Here is a 20,780-nt window from a genome sequence, read left to right on the forward strand (position 1 = left end):
CTGCTGCACTGAACACCTGTGAGGACAGGTGAGTGTACCTGTGAGAAGTTGAAGCGCTCACCTGTCATCTTGTAGCCGCTGGCCGCCAGCTGGCCGGCCATGTACTCCCCGTCTGAGCTGTTGTGGGAGCAGCCCCATGTCCGCATCCAGATCTTCTGTGTGCCGGGGATCAGGCTGCAGAGGGCACAATGGGGTCAAGGGTCAGATTGGCATAGAAAATGAGGCCGAGGTCAAAGGTTTGTTTTTACATTTAGAAGGGTAGATTCAAAGATCATTAAGGGCGGAGCAAGATACTTCATGAGAAGCCACTTCCTGGAACCCGAATCGCAAGAGGGAGGGGGGGGGGGGGGGAAATCCCCCTTTATGCAGAGCTGTTCCATTGAAGTCTATGGACATGACACACTCCTTTATGCAAAGGAAGTGATCCCCGTTTTGCGCCCATAGACATGAACTCCCACGACGTATCTTGCTCCGCCTTAAGGATCTTTGGTAGATTTGGCCAACTCAATTGTAGTAAGGACAGATATAGAAGGACTTTCCTACCCACTGCAATAGCACTTTATAATGACTTCCCCATGAGCAGAGAGAGAAGATTAATCTTTTAAGGAATCTTTTGAGGACATTATTTTTTTAGTCTGGATGCAATTGCACTTTAACTTTACCTTGTTGGGGAGGGTCTTGTTTCTGTTTCCTCTAGGCCATTCTTTTATCAGACTTGGAGGGTCATTATGCCTTTGACAACTACTTCTGGCTATGTGTTGTGGTGAAACCATGTCTGTTGTGTCTTATATGTGATTGTTGATTGTTTATGTGTTTGTAAGGCTGCTGAAACAACAGAATTTCCCTTTGGAATGATTAAAGTATATCTATCTATCTATCAATCTATCTATATGTATGTATAAGACAAGATTTATAATTGGAAAAACATGTAGGTTAGGTCTTGTGTCAAAAATGCCCTTGAGGGGGTTACTGTCTGGGGAAAATAGGTACATTGATTTCTGACACAAGATGGCGCCAAAGCCTTGTTGAATACCTGCGTCACCTTTCATTAGCCTAAGATTGCTATTAATATCAGATATAATAACTGTAATCATATAACATATCATAATATAATACAACATGTACTGTTAAATATATAATATAAAATATCTCTCTTAAGTGGAGAACTATATCCTGGTCTTGCTACTCCCACTCCTTTCCAAAGCTATGGAAAGGGCAGTAACATTCATTCAAACATCACTTCCGAGTTCATAGCACTGGCATAGCCATGGGCATGCGGTTAGCTTTAGGCAATCATTTCCCAACAACAGCAAAAACGCACGGGTATGTAATGTGTCTAATATTGCCATTAGCTGCAACTCATACACCTTCCCCCTTCACTTTTCTTTTACTTTGCAAAGACAGTAAAAAGCTCTACTAACTGCACGGGCCTCATTCTACATAATCACCAATCTAACACGATCTACCTGCATCAAGGTCATTGGGCAACAGGTTTCTTGGAAAACATTGTTTGTACGGACGGGCACTGCACAAGTTTAAAGTGATTAATGCAGTCATTGTCATCAGCAAACCTAATCTAAACCTATTGCATATAAAACAGTTTACTTAAGCCAACCAATATGTGTCATTATTTGTGTAAAATAATCATGCTAAACAAATGTATAGCCTAGACGAATTTCAGGATATCAAAACTTTTAATGTCTGTCTCGTGAGTTCGTATCCTCTCTCTCCTTTCTCCTTTTGAGTGAGAGTAGGCCTATGAGACACAACAATAGCTTTTGACCCCAAATATTTATACATACAGTTAATAATATAACATCTAGCAACCATTAGGAACATGACATCAGTCAAAAACAATTGCTTATAAATAAAGTTGTCGGACAATCTTACTAGATAAGAGAATCGAAACTACAACGTTTAAACGATAAGCCACCTTCTTTAGCCACTACACCTTAAGCACTGTGCTAATTTTGAGAGTATATGAAGATTATAACACTAAGGTCATTCCACGCCAAATCAACCAGAGCCCACGCACTTGCGTCTCAAAAAAATCTGAAAAAAATACCATGTGTGCCTATGTTACCCAGGAGACACTCTGTAAAATGTTTTTGTGCTAAGATCAATGCTTTTCAAGTAACAGCCAGTTTTACAGGGGGAGGGGGGTGTCAAATTTGTTCTACCTCTTTTTTTTGTCAAAGTTCACAAGCTCATTGCTCAAGAACTAGAATCCGTAGGAGGCTCAAATTTTGCAGGCTGGTGCATAAATAGGAATAGTATGCAGTAAAATCACCACGAGTAGTCTGGATGATCCTGCATGGTCATAGCAGTCCCTCAAAGTTAATAAAAATTTTATTGGAGTTCTTGGCTGGGCTCTGTTTAGGCTTACAGAAGACATATTTTTACTCAACATAGGCTCTTGATTTTTTTTCTCTTATTGAGATCAGTAGAAACACTCTCCGAAAAAGCAATGAAGAGAAAAGAAAATCCATCAGGGACTGAACAGCAGACCTCACAAGTTTGAAAAATAATTTTGGATCTCATATTCAGAGCACCCTAACACCGTGTTGGAATATACAAAGATTTTTTAAATATTTTTTTTGTTAATCTGCATTACCTCTTCTTTTTAAAAACACCAATTTGACTTGTCTTATGCGAATCTTTCTTTTTCATTTTCCACCCTAAACATGGACAAAATGCACCATTGCTACACTTTCTAGACACACCAAATCCAAGAACCATGGATCACACTACAGAGGTTGCGATGGAAGTACGACTTTAAAAGTGGCCACTCCACTGAAACTGCTCTGTTGTCTGTAGCAGTCTTGAAGTCTTAAAATCAGAGAGCAGCAGCTTGGTCCTCTGTTCTCCTCTTACTCAACTTATCAGCAGACTTCCTACTATCCGTAATCCAAAACATGGGTATTACAGGCAAAGTTACAGGCACTTGCAGTGTGAATCCTATCTCACTGGGCAATCAACTAACGTGTCATGGCTACTTAAGACAAACATCTACATCTCACTGCCTCGCCACAGCGGTGCCCAAAGGCTCTGTGTTAGGGCTCCTTTCATCTCACTTGGGCAGCGGTGGCCTACTGGTTAGGGCTTCGAGCTTGTAATTGGAGGATTGCCCAGTTGATCCCAGACCAGTCCACGGCTGAAGTGCCCTTGAGCAAGGCACCTAACCCCTCACTGCTCCGCTGTTGGGCAGGCAGCTCACTGCTCTGGGTTAGTGTGTGCTTCACCTCACTGTGTGTATTCACTGCATGCTGTGTGTGTTCACTAATTCACAAATCGGGATAAATGCAGAAACCGAACTTCCCTCACGAGATCAAAAAAGTACTTAATACACTGCCTTGCCACAGGGGTGGTGCCCAAAGGCTCTGTGCTGAGGACCCTTTTCTTTGCCATCTACACCAACTCTCTGTGCCCTATTATCCACTGCTGTGCAGATGATATCAAACTATATCTGCTATATCTATATCTATATCTACAGTATATATGCTATATCTGATGACACTACAGAGCGGATGTCGGATTGTTTCTCTGACAATATTAACTTGGATGAAGGAACACTACCTCCAACTAAAAAACTACCAACTTGACACCTCATATTGGATCACAGTACCAATCCTTAGTACATTCATGCACATCTTTATCTTTAGTATTTAGTATTTTACTTCTCTTTTAGTTAAGTTGATTTGTTGATTTGCTTTTTATCATCCTGTTTAAATTGCAGTGTATGTGTGTGATATCTTAAGCTGCTGGGACCTTGAATTTCCCCTCAATAAAATATCTATCTATCTAAACCTCTCTACAAACTGACTGAACAAACCATTCATCACCACATCTAAACTGACATCAAAAATGACTCCGCTCTTGCTCCTACCAAAGTTGTGATTGATGACCGTCTAACCATGGCTGACCATGTTGCATCGGTCACCCGGTCATGTCGCTTTACACTATTCAATATTAGGGGTGGGAATTGGCAAAAGAATGACAATTCGATACTATTGCGATATTTGGGCCAACATTCGATATTATTGCGATTCTAAACATATTGCGATACAACAAGTATTGCGATTCGATTCTGCGATATATTGCTATTCATGTCTCTCATATTATTCAAAGGCATTACAAAATAAGGAAAATAACACTGTTCAACTCACTTTGTCATGGCGTGGTGCATATCAAGGTCCTTACTATTTGCTTTTTGTTGAAAACCGAAATACACCCACACTTTCAAAGTGATGGAGGGTCGTCTATAACAGGTTGTGATTGTGAAGCCATTTTTATTTGAAATTGCCGTTGAATGCACAATAAAACGCCACAACAAGCGCCACCTTGTGAGTGTAATATCTTGAAATTCCCCTTGGGGACTCAAATAAAGGTAAAATAGATCATTAAATTCTGTAATTAAGTATTGCGATACTTTGAGCTACTATTATCGATATAATTGCATGCACAAAATATCACGATACTGAACAGAATCGATTTTTTCCCCCACCACTATTCAATATTAGAAAAATGTACTTAGCCTCACACAGCACCCTTGGCACAGACCAAGCTAGTCTCTCACCTCGACTAGTAGGCCTACAGTGGCCTCCTCATGGGCCTTCCGACTTGTGCGATGAAACCACCAAACAGCAGTGTCTGGTTTTCAATCATGCAAAAAGTCACTAATGCTTGCTTACAAAGTGATAGCTGGGTCTGCTCTCACCTACTTAAATGTGCTCATGAAGGCTTACTTTACCTCTCAGCCTTTTAGATTTCTACAAGGAACGTCTTCTGGTACTGTGACCCCTACACACACATTTATAGCTCCCTGATGGTGGAACTATCTACCAAGTGCTACCAGAACAGGGGCGTCCCCATCTAACTTCAAGAAGCTGTTAACAGCCCAACTGTTCCAGTAGTATCTGCTCTCTCCTAACGCTTCATACAACCCAATACACCTAACATGTACTAAGGAGGTGGGGAAGGAGGATCAACACTGGAAACAATCATCATCTCAAGTATCCAAAGTTAGTCACCTGTCTAATAATATTGTAGGCTGAAGCTGCAAATGCTGAACATGTACATTTAAACTACACTAGAACAACCACTGACACGGATTAAAAAAAGTAATCAGTCAGTGTCAGATAGTGGAAGAAGTGTTTGGTCCAAAGCATTGTCATGTCTTTTAAACTCATGCATCTCAATTCCCCAAGTGTAGGTGGAATAACAGGATAAGGTTGATCACCTGTCACTTGCTTACCTGTCTGTCTGTAATTCCTCGGTTGTCTGCTGATCCAACTTGCGTCTCCGGGAGCGTGGGACGATGCTTTTCCTGGCGAACTGACGCTCGTTTGGTGTCGGATCATGTGCGGACACCATGTCCTCGATGTCATCGATGGTTGGGTCACAAGCCGATGGCATGGTCTACAGAAACAGCATCAAAACCGCAGACCAGAGTCAACCTATATCCTACCCAGCAAACCAGAATATGATGGGGGGGTCTGTCATGACATGACATTCTAGTCTATCTTCGTCGTCAGAGTCGTGCACATGTAATACTTACTTACTTACTTACTTACTTAATCAAGCACTGTACCTCAGCTGAAAAAGCCTACAGTAATGTTATGACCGGTATCTAATTAGTGTTGTCTGAAAACGAAGTATGTTTCTCCTAAATTAAACAACCGCCAACATCTAGTGGATGGTGGCATTAGTTAACGTAAAAACCCGTACAGCACACAAACAACTATTAGTAGATGATATAGAACAGCAGCATGCCTGTTTACTCTTACTTTAAAATCATACATTAATACACAAACGTTACAGCATGGCTTGAAGTTTGACAACTTCAGGTGTTGTGGATTAGCATAGACGCCAGAAGTGGCCCACGTGTTGTTATCTATATGGACATGGCGATGAAAAGCCAGCGTTATAACTCTTACTGGTATTACAAGTGAACTTCTGTTCTCCAAAACTGCCTGGTTTAACGTCAAACGGTTGATATTCCTGATTTAAAGATCCAAACTTTCTTGAGCTAACACATTTGGGCTAACTCACCGCCGCCATACTGAAAACAACCTATGACCTCGTGTGAACTACAGCACACCAAATGGGACAAACGTAATACTGAAGGCGTTTCGTTCTGACATACATCGTTGTGCTCTTCTCTTGTACTAGATCATATTATCAATATAATATCAATAATATGATATCAAATATTATCATTGTGAAAGCGAAGCTTTAAAACGTCAGTGTTTTACGAGGGAAAATAAGCAACCTGTCTAAAAAGTAGTGGACCATATTGAATTTCACATTTTCTGAATGTCGCCTACTGCAACCTGTTCTGGGACCAAAATGATCGTCCGGATTGCCAAATAATCTAATGTATTCCAATGATTTTGAGCATGGTTGAAGGCAGAAGGAAAGGGACCAATGACTACACGCTTGGATAGTCCTTCAACCAATCAGACCAATGATCCGGGTGCGCCTGGTGTAAAAGCCAGTTTGTGATTGGTTCCAGCAAACGTAGAAAGGAAGCAGGAGAGATAAATGTGCAGGTTTTCAGCCTGAGCTGCAGGGTGAAATCTAATCGCAGAGAGATCGGGCTGGGTTTATCCAGTCAATGAAAAATGGGGGATGTAATATGAAATATAATGCAATGCTATGGAGGGGAGATATGACAGTCACCTAAGCACCACTTGAAAAATGGAGACAAATTTTCAAAACCTGTAGTCAATTTCACTCAATTTGAACAAAACACACATTTATTTTATGTAGAATTGTCCTTTAATGGTAAATTACATTGAATATAAAATACATAACTCTTAAATACACACTCAAATTTCTATAAAACATGAAATACGGGAGCATTAATGGGTGAATTCCCCACATGCACTCACATCAAAAATGCAAAACTCCTCTGACATGGTCTTCAAATAACTATGCCACATTCCTCTCATTATCAACTCTGTTCTCAACCCCAGCTGCTAAATACATCACCATGCTGAAGAACACCATATTAGAACATAGAACAAAGTTAAGGTCATACATACATACATACATACATACATACATACATACAGTACAGCAGCAGTCAGTAAGGTCATCTTAGCCTCCCCAATGCATAAATAACCTAACAGATTGAGTCATAACTAATGCATATGCGAGAACTAAGACTGGCCTGAACATGGACAGTTAGGGCTGGAGTATAACATTGCGTTCTGGCTGTCATCAAGAGTGATGTAGATTCCTCTGTGGCTTTCCCTAAAAAGAACACTGAACCCTCCACCTCAATCCATTCATCCGAGTTCCAAGCAGAAGCTTAGAAGGGTTAGGATTCAAAATATACGTCCATGACAGAATCAGAAATCGTGGTTGTATTAAATAGCCGCATTTCCCTCAGAATGCCATTCCAAGGATAGGATTTGGTTTAGGTTTGATTTAGATTTTCCGTTAACATGCAGCCCTATGCACAGCCATTCTATAACTAAACTTTTAACATTGTAGTTATTAAAAACTGAAAGCAATAGCAGCAATATTATGGTCTGTTTTTTTTTCTGTTTAGTTGATTGAAGTACAGGAAATAGACATCAGCTACAATGACTGCAATAGCTGGTAACCCGATCACAGTTGCAGGATTGAGGCAAAAGAAACATGTACTGTAGCATTGGTTTGCTTTGGGCCACACTGCTCCTCTGTGGGAGGAAGGAAGTTTGAAGGCACTATTTCTACACACTAACGTGCATGCACAAGTACCATGGTGGTGACAGACGGTAAGAACACCTTTGATCAGAAACCACCTGCCTGTCTCCCTACAGCTACTGTGAACTAAACTGCTAAGTGATAACATACACTGAGTGGACCTTTCCATGATCAGTACAGCTTTACAAACGAGACGTATACAAATCTGCTTCCTTGCTCCCAAAGAGAAAAAACAAAGTACACAAGTGACTTTAATTATCACCAAATGCATTGGATAAACTGAGGGCATACCAAAGTTAAAGCTTCCATAAGGCCATGATTTGGTGTAGGTCAAAATGGATGTCAGTCAGGTGCAGTTGGGCCAATGTCAAAATCTAAGACTCCTGCAGCAAGTTCCACTAGGATAGAATATGATAAACATTGGATAGAGAAACACAAGTGGAGGTCCCCCCATCTAGTTAACATCACATGCAGACCAAAATAACTTGAACTTGGTGCTTAGTTTATTTACTGAGCATATAAGCAAAGCTTTCAAGAAACAAACTTCAACACACATACACACATATGCATACACACATACATACTTTCATTTAGACAAAGCTGTATATTTCAAATGACAGATATATTAGAAAATTACTTATTTATGGTACATAAATAAATTCTAAGATGACAGAATGGACAAGCATTATGCAAGTTCAAATATTTCGATATTCCCTCTGTCTTGAGGGAATCCCTTTCAAATGTTTCTTCATAAAAGACAAAAAATTAGCCCGCAAGGTAAGAAGTCCTGCATTCCTCTAATGGCTATGTGGTTAAACAGGTACAGTTCCCTGCTGGGACCATAAGCAGTATAAAGTGCATTTATGTAAAATCATTCCAGGAAATCATTCTCCGCCCTTATAATGAGGTCCAGCCATTTTGAAAGGAGGCGGGTAATGAAGAGTTGAGAGGGTACAACACATTTCCATCGAAGGGTTAAGACATATCCTGACTGATCCGTTCTGAGCTGGTCAACACTGAGTTTGACATGAGATTACTCCATGCCTCAGGGAAAAGGTTTGCAGCATGTTGTCTTGTCCTCTTGATGCAACATATACACATATGAACAAGGCATGAGTATGTGTCATCACATACTTCAATATTGCTTTTTTTTTTTTTTTCTTTGCTTTTTTAAAATCAGACAAGTCTCATTTGTATCAAACCTTTACAAAGCATCTCGCTTTCAGACAATAAATGTTTCTTTAAACAACCGTATTACATAGAAAACATCAGACAAGAGCCAAATTGAACATACCCCACCCACACACACACCCACACACACACACACACACACACCTACTCATACACAGAGACAGAGAGAGAGAGAGAGAGAGAGAGAGAGAGGGGGAGAGAGAGATGGAGAGAGAGGGAGCACCCCTGGCCCACCCATGGGTGCAGCTTGGCAACGCTACCTAGCAACACAAGTAAACATATTAATCTGTGTGTGTGCGTTTGGGGGGGGGGGGGTCCTGCTGGTCCTGAACTCCAGGGGGGGTTAAGGCACCATCGCCACAAAAGCACCCAGCTGAGTGTTCACCTTAAACACAGGTCATCCACACTGGAAAAGCTAGCCACGTAGCATGTGTGAGTGTGTTTGACCGCTTCCGCTCAGCATGCAAGCACGTCCTCCTAAGAGCCGAAGAGCCGAGAGAAAGTTGAAATGCACTTGCTGTGCTGCCCCTGTGTGTGAACAGTGGTCTCTTCATTTTTGCATTCTTCTTAAATCAAATAGGCGCAAATACATAGCTGTACATAAAGAGACACGGAAAAAACAGGACTGCTCACTTGTTGATCACCCACACACTCACACGCACACTCAACCACCACCAATATCCCATCTTTCTATGGGAGACTCAATCAGTCTCAAGTGGTCTTCAATTTATATTAACTTCCATATTAATAATATTAGAAAATGTCAGACCTTTATCTCCCTCAGACAAGCACAGGCTCCTGGCTCTGCTAAACCGAAACTGAATGGGGCTCGTCAACAGGCTAAACAGAGACACCCACTGACCTGAAGTCTTCTTATAAACATGATGGTGTGCCCACTGGTTGCCTGTTTCAGAGCTAATTGGTACGGACTAGTATTGGCAGCGGGTGGTAATGATCATATTTGATTCCAAGAGGTCTTGGGAACGGAGACACCACTGGCAGTCAGCAGTGATGATGACTTGGCAGATGGACAGGGGGAGGGGCAAGAGTCTATCGACTCAAGCGCCCCCCTGCTGTCAGACTGGGGCTACTGCAGGTCTGGGTGGGGTCAGTTGCACAGCAGGTAGTCCAGGGGCAGCTTGTCCAGGTTGCAGGTGTCGAAGAGGTCACTGATGCCTACGCTCTCGTCGGGGTCGAGCAGGTAGTCATCCTGGAGCAGCGGGGGGGAAAGGCTGAGGAAGGAGGAGAGGTCTGACGCCGACGGGTTCTGGTCGTCCGTCTGCAGTAGGAGGCTTGTGAAGGGCGAGTCGATGGGGGACAGGTTGGTCACTGCCACTGCTGGAGACGAGCACCCTTGGTCGCCATCTACAGGAAACAAGCAGAATAGCAGGATATTGGGGTTAAGCCAGGTATATCGGTCCAACACCATGGGCCGAACTCATAGAGGGAGTTCTGTCTATTTTTTTTTATCTACATCTAAGAACCAACTCTATAGCAGGGTTTCAATTCAGCTCATTCATATTCTATGTGCATTCACGAGAATTCTGTTCAAGAATATGTGCATCTGTGTGTGTTTCCATCCACTGTGTTAAGCAAGTTAAAGGCACCCTTGTTTTTTTTCTCTGTAACATATTTTTTCCAAGATCATTTTCAATCAAAATGCACATTTAAAAGCTGGATGGAAACCACGCTTGTATGTATAAAAGTATTAACATTGGATATAAACCCTACCCTGGAAATCCAGAGTTCTCACGAGCGCACAATTTGAATTGTGTCTGCAAGATACTCTTGCCAATGAGCAATGATGCACATTACTTTTTTACTTTTACCCCAGGCATCGCGGATAACCAATCAAATCGGTGTATCTGATATAGGCAGGCCAGAGGCAAGTTAAACTGATGACGACAGCACTGCAACATTCAAAGTCAGTAAACATTGGTCATAGTGTTATCCAACTGCGTCAAAATCCTGAGTCAGTCGGAGTGAACATTGGTTGTAGTGTTATTAAATTGCATGCAGTGAGATTTCAAATGCATGCTTGGTGCTGCCCCTCGAGTTGGACCATTACATTATTTGTGGCCTAAATCTAAAAGATTACCAGGGTCTTGATTTGCCAGGCTACAGAAACCCAGCTCAGTTCAGTTCAGTTCCCAGCTCTGGTGTGCCCTGGCTTTAAACTGAAGATCGACTTGCAAAACATGTCAAAATACACATTGATGGCTTGATATACACATACCAAGCACAGGCCAAACCACCTGTAAGTCTCTTACCATCAGACACTTTCATGAACGTAGTGGCAGCGCTACTTTGGCCGCCATCTTTGATGGGGCTGTCCGTCTCGCTCTCCTCCGGGCACAGGAAGACATCGATGGGGCCCTTGGTGCTGGTCAAGTGCACCTGTAAATTCTGGAGTCAAAATCGGGACATTTCTTTAGAAGACAAAAACAAATTAAGACAAAAGCTCCATTTTCAAAACGAACAAATGGAATGGAATGAAATTAAATGTCAAGTACACAAAAAAAAAGGGGGGGGGGGGGTGTTAAATAACAGGCAAAAAAAGTCAACCCAAACCATTGTGTTATTCAAGAGCAGATGCTCTTCTCCAGTCAAGCTTGTGACAGCATCATGTTGGATAATGAGCTTGGACACAGACTGGAAAAGCACCTGCTCTTTGTGAACGTCTACACACACAGCACTCATCTCTTTATGAACGTCTACACACACACACACACACAGCACTCATCTCTTTGTGAACGTCTACACACACAGCACTCATCTCTTTGTGAACGTCTACACACGCACACATGCACGCACGCAAGCACGCACCTTTGTGAACGTCCACACACACACACACACACACACACACACACACACACACACACACACACACACACACACACACACACACACACACACACACACACACACACACACACACACACACACACACACACACACACACACACACACACACACACACACACACACACACACACACACACACACGTCTGTGTTCCCTCGCGCCGCTCACCTGCTCTGGGTCGGGCACCTCGAGCTTGGTGTCCGCCGGCGCCTTCACCACGATGACCGTCTGATCTCGCAGACCGTTTATGTGCCGCAGATCCTCATACGTCACATAGGCCAGCGTGGTGGAGGTTAAGGACCAAAACACTGAGAAACAACTACGCTGGACCAAAACACTGAGAAACAACTACGCTGGACCAAAACACTGAGAAACAACTACGCTGGACGCAGAGGAATACTCAGATGCACTGGACTTAAACACACTCTTCACCAACACTTGACAAAAGACGTGACAAAAACAAATCAAGAGAGTTTCTTTATCGCTTGGGAGAGTAAAATGTAACCAAATGGTTCTCTTTCCATCTGGTTCTCAATACTTGGATGAAATGTTCCTTAGATTAATCATGTTCTTGATCCTCTGCCTAGTTATTGCAAAACCAGAGTCTGAAGCTTTCAGCCTTCAGAGTGACATTCCCTAAACTACTTCTGTTCAACATAAAAAGGAAGCTAGACAGGCTTTGGTGAAAGAAAAACAGAACTGCTCTATTTAAGTGTCCTCTCCTGTGTCCTGACATCTACAGATGGGGATGAAACCACCACTGAGTCAGAGAGAGTTAAAGCGGAGTCAAAGACCTTAAATAGCCAAGGCTGAGTCGAGACCAAGACTTTTTGGATTTTGGAGCTGTCAAAACAGTCAAAACCCCATGTCTTCGGGAAGCAAGACTGAGTCGAGACAGAGAGACCTTAAAGGGTCTAGATGAGGACTCAAGACCGGACTCGAATGCTACAGCACTACACAGCCAAGCGACACATACTCAACAGCGCAGCAGGTATGCTTAAGTTCTGAAACATGGCAGCTTGCAATCACAGACAGGACGGAACACAGACGGGAGTGACCCAGTGGTCTGATTGGATATTTCTGGTTGGCGGGGGCCTCGGTCATGAGCTTGACGTCCTGTGTGCAGCTGGTGATGAGCTGGTCCAGCCTCAGCTCCTCCTGATGCAGTCGGGCCAGCTCGCTGCTCAGCGCCTGCCGCTGGGTCCCGACGCCCCCCGCCTCCGACAAGTTGCAGCCCCTGCAGCAGAAACAGGACCAACATATATACACACAGGTCAGGACAGGTCAGGTCAGGTCAAGTTTAGAGCGGTCTCCAAGAAGAAATGAAAAAGTAACCAGATACAAACACACAGACTAGCTCGGTGTTCAGAGCCTGCCACTTAAGTGCAATATATCCTGCCTGCATCTATTTAAAGTCCTCAAGAGCCTATTATTAAGGCAACAGACCTCACTACAGGGCCTGCTCAGAGGATGGACAACACACTGCCTACATAGCTCTATGTCTGAATGACATGCCTACATCCAACAAGCTACACAACAGCACCAGCTACTTTCATCATTTAAGCTTCCTGTTGTGTCAAGAACCCAGAAAACCATGTAATGGGCTGGTTTCTGCAGTGAGTCACACACACACATTTCTGACACACAAACATTGACAGATCTCTTGTTGTGCAAGGACTAAACAGCATTTCTCTATGACAGCAGTCATTTAGACCCAGGAAAAGTACAGGCCTACTGAAGATGAGTGACATTCTCTGCTGAGACAGGAAATAGCATGTCAGAACTTTTGCCCTGAGACAATACATCAACACTAGTATTGGAGCATCGTCAGAATATCCTCACGCTCTTAAAACACAGAGGTTATGATGCAGCTAACTGCTACATATGTGTAGCTTGCATAGCAATATGGGGGTCGAACAGGCTTTAATTGGATCTGTTGGGGATAGTCAACGGGTGCCTCTCTCCCTTCCTTCCTCGATTCTCGTCCTCACTGATCTAGATAAAGAATGATGGGGCGGCAACAAAGGGATAGTCTATCCAGTGTTAGTTATAGATCAGTGGGAACGCCCCTCGAGGATCGAGGAGAGATGTTGAGAGGCACCCAATGAGTCAATAATTAGCAATCACACTTGGTGTCCATCCCTCCTCACCATGATAATTGTGCTTGCATTCACACACACAACCAACCTTTATTTACACACACACACACACACACGAGCACGCACGCAGGGTGAATACCCTTGTCCCTGAATGAACTTGTGTATAAGCAATCCATAAGCCATATCAAAGAGTGTATGGATTTTGTGGAAGTTTTTTTTTTCTAAATCCTGGTTAGAGGTTCGTTGTTTGGGGTTACTTTATCAGCTGGAATTGTTAGCTAGTAATATATGGTTTGGAAATACTCAGGTCTGAGTGAAACCAGCTGACAAGTCAGGGTAAGCCTGTGAATCAAAACTACTTAATCATGGTTCTGGGGACATCTCTGAACAGGTTGGCCACACAACAGCATCTCTGACACCCCTCCCACCAAAGCAATTATAGGGCTGGTTGGGTAAGGATGGCTGGCTAGCTAGCCATCAGTCAGTTAATACTACCAATGGAGCATACAGTAGCATTCCTAACAGTGATGTGTGGTATTACAAGGACATGTTTGCTTGCTTGCCTGCCATTGTTGGTGGTGTTCTCAGTGTTAGCATTGCACACGATCACATAGGGTGCCTCTCATTTGGTGTTTTATACACCCTCCCTTCCTTCCTCGATCCTCGTCCTCACTGATCTATATAAAGAATGATGCAGGCGGATCCAGACGGTGATACGGATCACTCCAAAAATTGAATCGTTTCTTCACCTTGGGTCATTTAAGACCTTCTCTGCAATTTCATCGAAATCCATAGATAAATTTGAGTCGTCTTGCTAATAAACAAACAAACCAATCAAACAGAGAGACAAACAAACCCTGATGAAAACATAACCTCTTTGGCAGAGGTAACTAGCACCTAGTTCACACTGGTGTAAAAGGGAGATAAACCCAGACTAGCGCCATGCAGACATCGGAGAGCAAATCGGCCCAGTGAGGACCTCACGTACATCCATTGAATGTTGTTTTTGGACTTCTTCTTGACCAGGTGCACGCCCTCCAGGACATTTGTGATGTCGTAGAGACGCCTCTTCTGGACGCTGAGCGTCTCGGCGGCCCAGTTCAAGTCCACCACACCGTCCGGCGCCTGGCTCAGCAGCTGCAGGAACTTCTTGGTCAGGAGGCCCAGAGACGTGTCGTACCGCGACTTCTCCTTGTCAGCCGGAGACTTGGGAGCTGCACAGACATTCAGAAACGCACATTAATTCAACACTGATAGCAATTCTATTACCGTAATTTCCCGACTATTAGCCGCGGCTTATACATTGATTTTGCAAAAATTCTTCAGCTATGAGGTTAATACAGGGGGGCAGTTATTATGGTGTTAATATGGTTTTGTTTCTTTTAACTTGCATAAAACACTGTCCTGCGGCTTATATGCGGGAAATTACTGTAACTAACAAATCATATACAATGTAGTCGCTCCAGTCATACATGACAATCAAATGGCAGCCACCTGCTAATCAAATGTTGAGTGTTTATGTTTACGCCATTCCAGTGACCATTTAACCTATCTTGGGTAAGCCTAAATGTAAATTGGGTCTATACATGAATATATACACACACTATTCAAATTGGGCTGTAAATGGACTTTTACCCTCAGTTACACTTATTCATTAATTTGGGTTTAACACCAGAATCATGATCTGCGACTGCAGGGAGCACACACAAGGCTACTGACATAAGTGCATATCGATACTTCCAAGTGGGTTGGGATGAAAGCCTAACTGTAAATCATTACGGTTACAGGTACTTGCAAAGGCAAGTTAAAGTAATAATGAGCCTCCTGTACTTTTGCAAGGTTTGATGTTGGCCAGAGCGGGGCCATCTCTGCCCTTGGGAGTCGACCCCAGCTGAGTGGAGGGGAGCTGATCCGTATCATCCAACGCCAGGCGCCTCTTTGCCTGTGAAGAACACAATCAGAGCATATGAGTAATATGCAGAGAGCATGCACGAGGGAGTGAAAGAGTGATAGTGACTGATTGGTTGATTGAGTGTGTGTGTGTCTAGGGTATGTGTATATTAGAGAACTACTATAGGGCCAAATCCCATACATTATTATGCTTATTGTCGTTTGGAAATCATCCATATGCTTGGGAACCATAACATTAACTTAAAACAAGACTTAAGCTGTATTCTGTTAATGGTCGATCTTTTCTACTTATTAAAACAGACCCTACTGTAGCATAGACCAAGCAGTTTCTCCACAACAACTGGATGAAACATTAAGTAAATGTTTACGGTGGCAACCGTACAAAACGAAACACCACCAACCACAGTATCAACTTCTGATTGGTTGAATTCTGCACCAAAAGAGCATCAGGCCCCATCTTGTGCAAGCCCAACAGGCTCTACTGCATTCTGTTGTCATTTACAAAAGCTTCGAGGCAATCCCATAACTACACTTTATGATGACAACAAGCCTACTTATGGTCTACAACTATGGGCGATGTCAGCGTAAAATGCATGACCTTACTAAACATTACCCAAGAAGTCATTCAGGTTTTCCTCTCTATCTGCCATAGCAAGGTGGTTGCCAACAGGGACATGCCAGACTAGTTTCTCTCCCGTGATACAAAACTAGTGTTCATAGTGCTACAAGGACAGTGGACAAAATGGGGAGGGGAAAATTAGATATTTCCCAAAAGGCGCTTGCTACAGCCATAAAACATGTGCACTACTAGGACACACATATGGAAAGGGAAACTCCCATGTTTGTTGTAGCATTTACAAATGCAGACCAATTTTCAACCACAATTCTCAAACAAACAAACAAACTAGCCATGTCCAGGACATGGCCAACATTTCAGCATTTGCATGGAAGCCCAGCTTTCCACTGCAAGTCATTATTATCCCTTTGTTGTGAGAGCTGTTCACATCAAGTCTGATGCTTCAACACTGCTCTGTCATGGTGCGAGTTACAACTCAGAACTAAACATAAATGCCATTACTGATTTGCACACGCTCTTAAGTCCAGCAGGCAGTGTGACTGAAATAATAATTTCATGTCAGTAACACTGCAGCTAGATGTATGCTTGGAAACCTGACATTGAATTCCTCATCTATCTTGTGGTGATCAATTCAGGCTGGCTATTTGCTCATCGTTGGTATCAAAGGTTCACCAACATTGATGTTACAATAATGTACATGTAATGGCAATCGGAGGTAAAGCTTCACGACCAATACAATAATGGCAAACAGAGGTGAAGCTTCCTGACAAAGACATCAGCCTAGCTAGCTCGTGGCTCTCCACCTTGCCGCGTGGTGTGTAGGCTGCCAGACTGGCAGTGGACTCGAGCTTCACCTTGCATTGACAACTGAGCTCGGAGCACGTTAACGTTCTTATTTGTCTTCCTTTAACAACTATATGTTCCCCCTCCAATAACAGACGCTGTATGAACGACAGCCAACCGTTCAGAACAGTGAATGACTGAAACAACCATCGTGATTCAATTTCATGTGTCCATAAGCATAAGAGCTTTAAAGGCGATTAACGTTACTTGTTCTTCGCACTGGGCTATTGCTCAACTGTGCTGCTAACAACGAGCTGGCTCCTTCCCTTCCCCCTCCAGACCGGCACACGGGCAAGGCCTGTTTATAACGTTACAGTGGTTTCTGTTCTGTCATTTTAAGCCTAAGCCACAGCCCTCAACCCCCCCCTTTAGTACCATGGTCAGAATATAGTGCATACACTTAGCTAGACACAAATGAGCCGACATTTCTGGCCAGTAACTTCAACATTGACCTTTTCCATTCGGGTGTGACCCCTTATATGGTCACTGGGGGGTTGAAATAAGATAGCTAGCAAGCTAATACAACAATCTTGGTGGGTATAACTTGAACCTAGCAACTAGCGATTGAAGCGGAGGCTACCTACCACAACTCCTGCATATAGATCACAAGCCTTCTGGAATTACATGGGCAGTAAACAACAAACAGTTCACCATCTATTGCTAAGAGATAGGCATCGTGTTATGTTCGGGCTTGTTCCTAGAGCTGTAGCTAGCTAGCAAATATGGCTACGGTAGTTGCTACAAAGTATTAACGTTAGCGTAAGAGCAAACATGCACTGAAACATTCGTTGCATTTAGTCACTCTCAGACAGTTATAGGGAAAATTACCGGTGGACGTCCTAAAGTTGGTCGCTGTCCTGCTCCAAGTGAAGCTCCGTGAGGAGTGGAGTACAAATTGCCATTTGCAGGTTCAGACAGGCAGATACTTGAGGTTTGAGAAATGTTGGGCGGCGGGGTTATTATATGTATATACGTGGTAGTGGGAAGAGTTGATGTTAACCGATCGGATAATGCTGTCAAAACTACGTTTTTATCGAGCGTAGAGCCACTAACTCCTGTAATAATTACTTTCTCCGTGGCTGATGTTATCCCTCTTCTCATCTTTGTGGACTCGAATGCCTTTTGTCCCTTCCCAGGTTTAGACCTTTATATCTATTTATCCGCCGCGATTTTGTTGCCAATACTCACGGCCAACATTAGACTAACGTCTTAACTACCGATATGTTAACATTTCTCCGCACATAATATCTTCATATCAGCAGATGGTTTGGATTGTTCGGCTGAAGCGGAGCGCAACCTCTTCATCTGAAAATGGCTCCAGGAAGCTAACAATGAATGAAGGATACAGTTTACGCGCGAAATACCCTCCCGCGAAACTCATATTTCCCGGGATAATTTCAAATGAAATTTGCATAGCCTATGCGATTGGTCATCTTTATTCTAAACTCCACCTTTATTTAATTACGTGTACATAATGAACACCAATGGAAGCATGGGCACTGAAAAGGACCGTTCCCATTGGTTAAATGCATGACATTTGTGAACGCCCATACCAGACGCAAAGCCACTCTTGGCCCATGCCTCCGCCTTAAAGATACTTTTTCGAGGGAAAACGAGGTTATTATTATGCCAGCTGAGTAGGCAATTCATCAGTTTTTCTGTGTGTAGTAGGCTTACTAGACAGCGTTTATGGAAAAAGGTTAGTGTAGTGAAAACCAAACTCAAATTACTTTACAAACAGTAACAAAAAAAGCACACGAGCAACACAGCGCCTTGAAATTTAACTCTTACTTAGCCAAAGTGAAAGTAGTAGTAGTAGTAGACCCGTTATTTCAGCAAAGACCTCAACAACTCATTCCAGACAAGGTATTTATTAACAGAATTTCTTCTCCCACGGGAGCAGTGTGCCACGGCTTAAAGGTGGAGATTTGACGACGTGGAACACGGTGGGGGAGGGGAGGACTGTATGAGACCGTCGTATCTACCTTTTTTATGTCCATGGATAAACAGAACAATTGGTCAAAGCGGTAGCAGGTCTATGGACATATAATCTCAGCTAACGATATGAGCTAAGCGTTAGCCCGTTTTGCCGTTCAGTTCTGAAGAACTACTTGATGGAGTTGAAGATGGTCTCCCGTCAGCCCTACTGTCCCAAGCCTGCCTGGTGGAGTGATGAAGTAGGCAGAGCAGGCTATGGGGAGGTGGCGAGGTAGAATTTGACCGGTGTTGAGTTAGGATATCAGCTTTCCCTTGACTGCAGTTTTCATCAAATAAGTCATTGTTGTGGTGAGTAGTAGCTAGTGTAATATTCTGAGGGCTCAATTCTCCATGAATAAAATTGTTCAAGGTCAAAATAGGATAACCTTAACACCCACAGGCTGTAGGTTACTTCACAGTCATCTGTTGAGCTCAGGTTATTTCAATTGTGGCTAAATCAAACTTTGGTAATGCCAGGCGGTGTGAGTCAAGGGCAAAGAAAATCCTAAATGACTGTCACCAACAACGTTTTTTTATATGGCTGCCCTCTGGAAAGCACCTCCAAACCCTCAAAGCCATGAACTGGAGAAGGAACTTCTTCCCCCAAGCCATACAGGCCGTGAATGCATAACTGTCCCAGCACTTTTCCTTTTTATAAGCCCATTAAAGCATTCATATTAATTTAACCTCATTCATTTTTATTTACCCTCACCTTTTTTATTTGTATTTATTTTACTTATTGTTTTTTTTTTTTATTGTTGTTCTTTGATTTCTCTCTCTTCTACTAATGTTCTCTGCCTGAGCATGGAGTTGCTTGCTGTCACATTCCCTCATTTCACTGCCTTTTTGTTTCTGTGCAAATTAGATTGAACTTTATTGTCATTGTGCAGAGTACAAGTACAAAGACAGCAAAATGCAGTTTGCGTCTAACCAGAAATGCAAAAAAGCAGAAAAGTGCAATGTGATTGACAGGTGGTGCATAGACAGAACAGGATACTGTACACTATATTGGTAAAATATAGTGTATGACTCACAAATGAACTTCAGTCACATCCCATTCCTAATCTATACAGTGGGTTTCAAAATGAGTGTGTTTTTGACCATTCTTTCAGAAGCACATTTGTGAGGTCACACACTGATGTTGGACAAGGAGTGTCTCTCAGGATCCGCTCTAATTCATCTCTCTAGTTCTCTCTAGTTCTATTGGGTTGAGGTCAGGACTCTGTGCAGGCCAGTCAAGTTCATCCACACCAATCTCTGTCACCCATGTTTCCGTGGGCCTTGCTTTGTGCTGGTGCACAATCATGTTGGAACAGGAAGGGGCTATCCCCAAACTGTTCCCTCAAAGTTTGGAGCATGGAATTGTCCAAAATCTCTTGGATAATACTGATGCACAAGAAGAGTAGCTGTGTGCACATGTGAAGCACAAAATAGTGTGTGTTTTAGCGGCCTTCTTATTGCAGAATATGACTGAAATATAGTGTTTAGTGCAACACTAAAGCATTTTTCCTCTGTCGCATGAAAGCTATTTGTTTGTCCAGTAAATAACGATATCCACAGACAAGGTAGAGCATGTTGCATGATTTTATGAACGTATGATGTATTGCGACATGGAAGCAAGTCA

At 42.9% G+C, this 20,780-nt stretch overlaps 2 protein-coding genes across 2 annotated transcripts in view; both read right to left on the reverse strand.

Moving 5' to 3' along the window:
• Positions 1 to 6,125, reverse strand: part of cdkal1 (CDK5 regulatory subunit associated protein 1-like 1) — a 257,811-nt gene extending 251,686 nt beyond the window's left edge. The window contains exons 1-3 of the mRNA XM_062537922.1: positions 6,052 to 6,125; positions 5,255 to 5,418; positions 62 to 174 (exon numbers count right to left, since the gene is read on the reverse strand). Coding sequence (XP_062393906.1) covers positions 62 to 174; positions 5,255 to 5,418; positions 6,052 to 6,060 — 286 coding nt within the window. The 5' untranslated portion in view covers positions 6,061 to 6,125. The remainder of the gene's footprint in view (positions 1 to 61; positions 175 to 5,254; positions 5,419 to 6,051) is intronic.
• Positions 6,126 to 6,773: 648 nt separating this feature from the next.
• On the reverse strand, positions 6,774 to 18,538 carry LOC134082481 (transcription factor E2F3-like). The gene is made up of 7 exons (XM_062538221.1): positions 18,008 to 18,538; positions 15,679 to 15,790; positions 14,837 to 15,062; positions 12,828 to 12,986; positions 11,918 to 12,032; positions 11,157 to 11,292; positions 6,774 to 10,251 (listed from the first exon to the last, which is right to left on the reverse strand). The coding sequence occupies exons 1-7, from the start codon at positions 18,278 to 18,280 to the stop codon at positions 9,995 to 9,997; spliced, it is 1,278 nt and encodes a 425-aa protein (XP_062394205.1). The 5' UTR covers positions 18,281 to 18,538; the 3' UTR covers positions 6,774 to 9,994.
• Positions 18,539 to 20,780: the final 2,242 nt, after the last annotated feature.

This window comes from Sardina pilchardus, chromosome 6 (assembly GCF_963854185.1).
Source record: "Sardina pilchardus chromosome 6, fSarPil1.1, whole genome shotgun sequence".
Taxonomy (NCBI): domain Eukaryota; kingdom Metazoa; phylum Chordata; class Actinopteri; order Clupeiformes; family Clupeidae; genus Sardina; species Sardina pilchardus.